Genomic DNA, 3,558 nt, shown 5'->3' on the forward strand with positions numbered 1-3,558 from the left:
GCTGCCTTGAAGAAGATGGATTGTGGGGAGCCAGGGTAAAAGCAGGCAGACAAGGCTGGAGGCTACTTGTGTATGAGAGGTGTAAGTGGTGCAGAGTAGCTTTTATCAAACTCACATAGCCTTTGGTTTGCCATCGCCGACTGGTAAGTTCTTTACATCCAGCAGGGATGGAGTCAGTTCCTTTATTGTCTCAGATGCCATGTAGAGAATGTTTTTTGATCGCTTGACTTTGAAGGATTTCGTGGCTGCAAGATTTTGTATTACCTCATTCAGGCTGGACTGTGTACCTAGATGGGATTATAAGGAGACATGCCATGATTTAAGTCCATTCTAAGGAAAAGCTCTCCAGTGGAGTAGGAGTATCTGAGGATTTATAGACAGAGAACTTTGGGGATAGACTTGGGGCTGCTTCCCTGGTGGCTCAGCCAGTAAAGAATCCACCTGCAATTCGAGAGACCCAGATTCGATCCAGAGTTGGGAAGATCCCCTGGAGAAAGGAATGGCAACCCACTTCAGTATTCTTGCCTAGAGAATTCCACTGACAGAGGAGCCTGAAAATCTACAGTCCATAGGGTCACAGAGAGTTGGACAGGTCTGAGCCACTCACACGTTGGTGGTGCTGCTGTATGACTGGAGTTATGTAGTCAAGATCTGTACAGTTTTCCTTGTTTTACAAAATTGAAAACATGTCTAGGAATTCATTCAGTCATGGTCATACCTAGACCTAAGTTTCCTGGGCTACATAACCGTGTGGTTCTGATGACCAAAGAAGGTGAGCTATCATCATTAGAGTTGCCACCATCTACGGAGAACTTACTGTGTTTCCAGTATGGTAGATGATTGCAGAGATGACTGCAGGGATGGTCCTCAGTTTGCCCACATGTCCTTGTATCCATTCCCTGGAATAGTCCCCCTCCTGCACTGCATCTGACCTTGGCCATATGACTGGATTTCACCAATTGGGAAAGAGTATATTGATGCAGGGAGGGGCTTAAAAATGCTTGCACGTTATGGCTCACCATGTCTTTGCATTTCTGTTTCCTTGAGATCAACACCACATGAATAGGCCTAGGCTAGCTTGCTGAGGACGTGTGGGCCTATTGTATGACCACAAGTAGCCAGCCCTGACAGTCAGACCATCATTCAGACGTACCTTAGGCCATGTTAGAGAAACCAGCCCATGGCCCACCCATCAGCTGACTGAAGTTGCATATGGAAACCCAGAGGAGACCAACAGAACAACCGCCTTGCCAAGCCCAGCCCACCTGTCAGTTCACAGATTTATGAGCTTTCCTATGCAGTGAAATGAACTGAGACATCCGGGCATTGTACTCAGCAATTCCTGGTCAAGATTTCATTGAATCTTTTCAACACTGCTGTGTTTTGGGTCCTTTGTTGGAAGGACTGATGCTGAAGCTGAAACTCCAGTACTTTGGCCACCTGATGCGAAGAACTGACTTGTTTGAAAAGACCCTGATGCTGGGAAAGATTGAAGGTGGGAGGAGAAGGGGATGGCAGAGGATGATAGTTGGATGGCATCATTGGCTCAATGGACATGAGTTTGAGAAAGCTCCAGGAGTTGGTGATGGACAGGGAGGCCTAGCATGCTGCAGTCTATGAGATCACAAAGAGTTGGACACAACTGAGCAACTGAACTGAACTGAACTGATTATTCTCAATTCTATATATGTAAATCATGATCTCAGATAATGTCTCTGGCTAGGATCACATAGCAAAGTCACAGGCAAATGCCAACCTAGGTGGTCTGACTGTGGATGCTCATAACCACGACAGCTGTTCTCTGTGACCTGAGAGGTGATCTAAGAACAGAAGTCTCTGGGGCAAGCTCTGCTCTGATACCCAACCATCCTAAGGCACCCTGCAAGTGAAGGGTGAAAGTCTGCAAGTGAAGGGTGAAAGTCTGCAAGTGAAGTGAAAGTCACTCAGTCATGCCAGAATACTGAAGTGGGTAGCCGTTCCCTTCTCCAGGGGATCTTCCCAACCGAGGGATTGAATCCAGGTCTCCTGCATTGGAGGGGGATTCTTTCCTGGATGAGCCACAGGAAAGTCCCTGGGGAAAGCTCTGCTCTGATACCCAACCATCCTAAGATATCCTGCTTATGTCTGCAAAGTGTGGCACAAATCCTTGGCTATCCGGGGACTATGTACAGTCCTCTATAGCATCCCATACAAGCTTGGAGGGTGTTTCTTCCCCTTTACATGTACAGTTGTAGTTGAACAACAACAACAAAACTGTTGACAGCAGGTGGAGGGTCTGGAGCTTGGAGAAAGGACATAGATGACAAGAAGAAATTGCTAGGATGGAGAGGTGAGTCCATTCCTGTTACTTACTTTGGATCTGCAGATGCTGTTTCCAATTGATGACTTCTGGTAAGTCAAGGAATTCCTGACAATTCTTAAGATCTTCAGAGTAGACATGGTAAGTATTAGTGTAGTGATCAAGGTCATCTTTCATGTCCTGTTGTCATAAAGAAATGGGGGACAAAATAAATTTCTTATTTTTCATACTTTTAACCCTTTTTTCCCTAAAATCTACTAAACTGTGGTATTTTTCAGTACTAAAATATTGCTGTCTGTATTTGTGCACTACAAATTTTTCTGAATCATTTAAGCTATGAGGTATAAGCTATAAACTATTCAGGTATTCAAATTATGATGAAAAACTGAAGAATATTATATACGTTGTGTCAAAATGTCCTCTCAAACAAAGGCACAACTATCTAGAAAGCACTTTTCTATATTTTCATTTTCTCAACAGGGATAAAAGGAATTGACAAGGAAAAGTTTCTGTTGCAAGAATAAATTTTTCTTATTTCAAATACTTGTTGAACATATCAACTAGAGCATGACAGTATTAAATTTAGATATTGATAATTCTGGGTTGAAATTTCTATCTATACTTAATTAGGAAAAAGAAGATGAAAACCTATTAGAAATGCTTACTCACAATATTAAACTAGTTGAACAAACTGTAATTACAGAAAAACAATGAAATCACTTATGCAGAAAAATCCTGTCAAATTATTAAAAAGGGGGTGAGATTGTGTGCATGAAAAAGTCACAGAAAAACATAACAGCTAGTGCAGAATTATAGAATTTAAAAAATGTTTGGAATACGTTTCATAAAAATACATTCACAACTCAGCAATGACATCATTAACAAATTTTGTTTATTAATATCCCATTGAAGACAAAAGATCAAATAATTGTATTTCAGTTCAGTGTTTATCAATATGTTTATTCATTAAATATGTTTTTTTGTTTCCAGTTTTTAAATAACATTATTTTTAGGAAAAGCATATTTATATATTTATAAAGCTATAATTTTGCTGGATATTTTTAATGAAGTTAAAATGTTTTGTCTTTGAAATGTATTAACTATTTAGTTTTACTACTTTTTAATATTTTTCCAAAATGCATACAGAAATTCTAATATAAGTTTGCTTTTATAATCACCTTAGCTAACTGTCTTATTTTATACCTTCCTATTTTTGTCCTTGCTACTTTCTCTGGTTAGAATGTCCTCCATTCTTTTTC

At 40.4% G+C, this 3,558-nt stretch overlaps 1 protein-coding gene across 1 annotated transcript in view; it reads right to left on the reverse strand.

Annotated features, from left to right (window-relative positions):
- Positions 1 to 6: 6 nt before the first annotated feature.
- Positions 7 to 3,558, reverse strand: part of LOC104992724 (glycine N-acyltransferase-like) — a 13,126-nt gene continuing 9,574 nt past the window's right edge. Inside the window, exons 3-4 of the mRNA XM_010845694.1 lie at positions 2,353 to 2,485; positions 7 to 287 (exon numbers count right to left, since the gene is read on the reverse strand). Of these exons, the coding sequence (XP_010843996.1) occupies positions 112 to 287; positions 2,353 to 2,485 (309 nt within the window). The 3' untranslated portion in view covers positions 7 to 111. The remainder of the gene's footprint in view (positions 288 to 2,352; positions 2,486 to 3,558) is intronic.

The sequence above is a fragment of the Bison bison genome, unplaced genomic scaffold (genome assembly GCF_000754665.1).
Source record: "Bison bison bison isolate TAMUID 2011002044 unplaced genomic scaffold, Bison_UMD1.0 scf7180017848662, whole genome shotgun sequence".
In the NCBI taxonomy this organism is placed as follows: domain Eukaryota; kingdom Metazoa; phylum Chordata; class Mammalia; order Artiodactyla; family Bovidae; genus Bison; species Bison bison.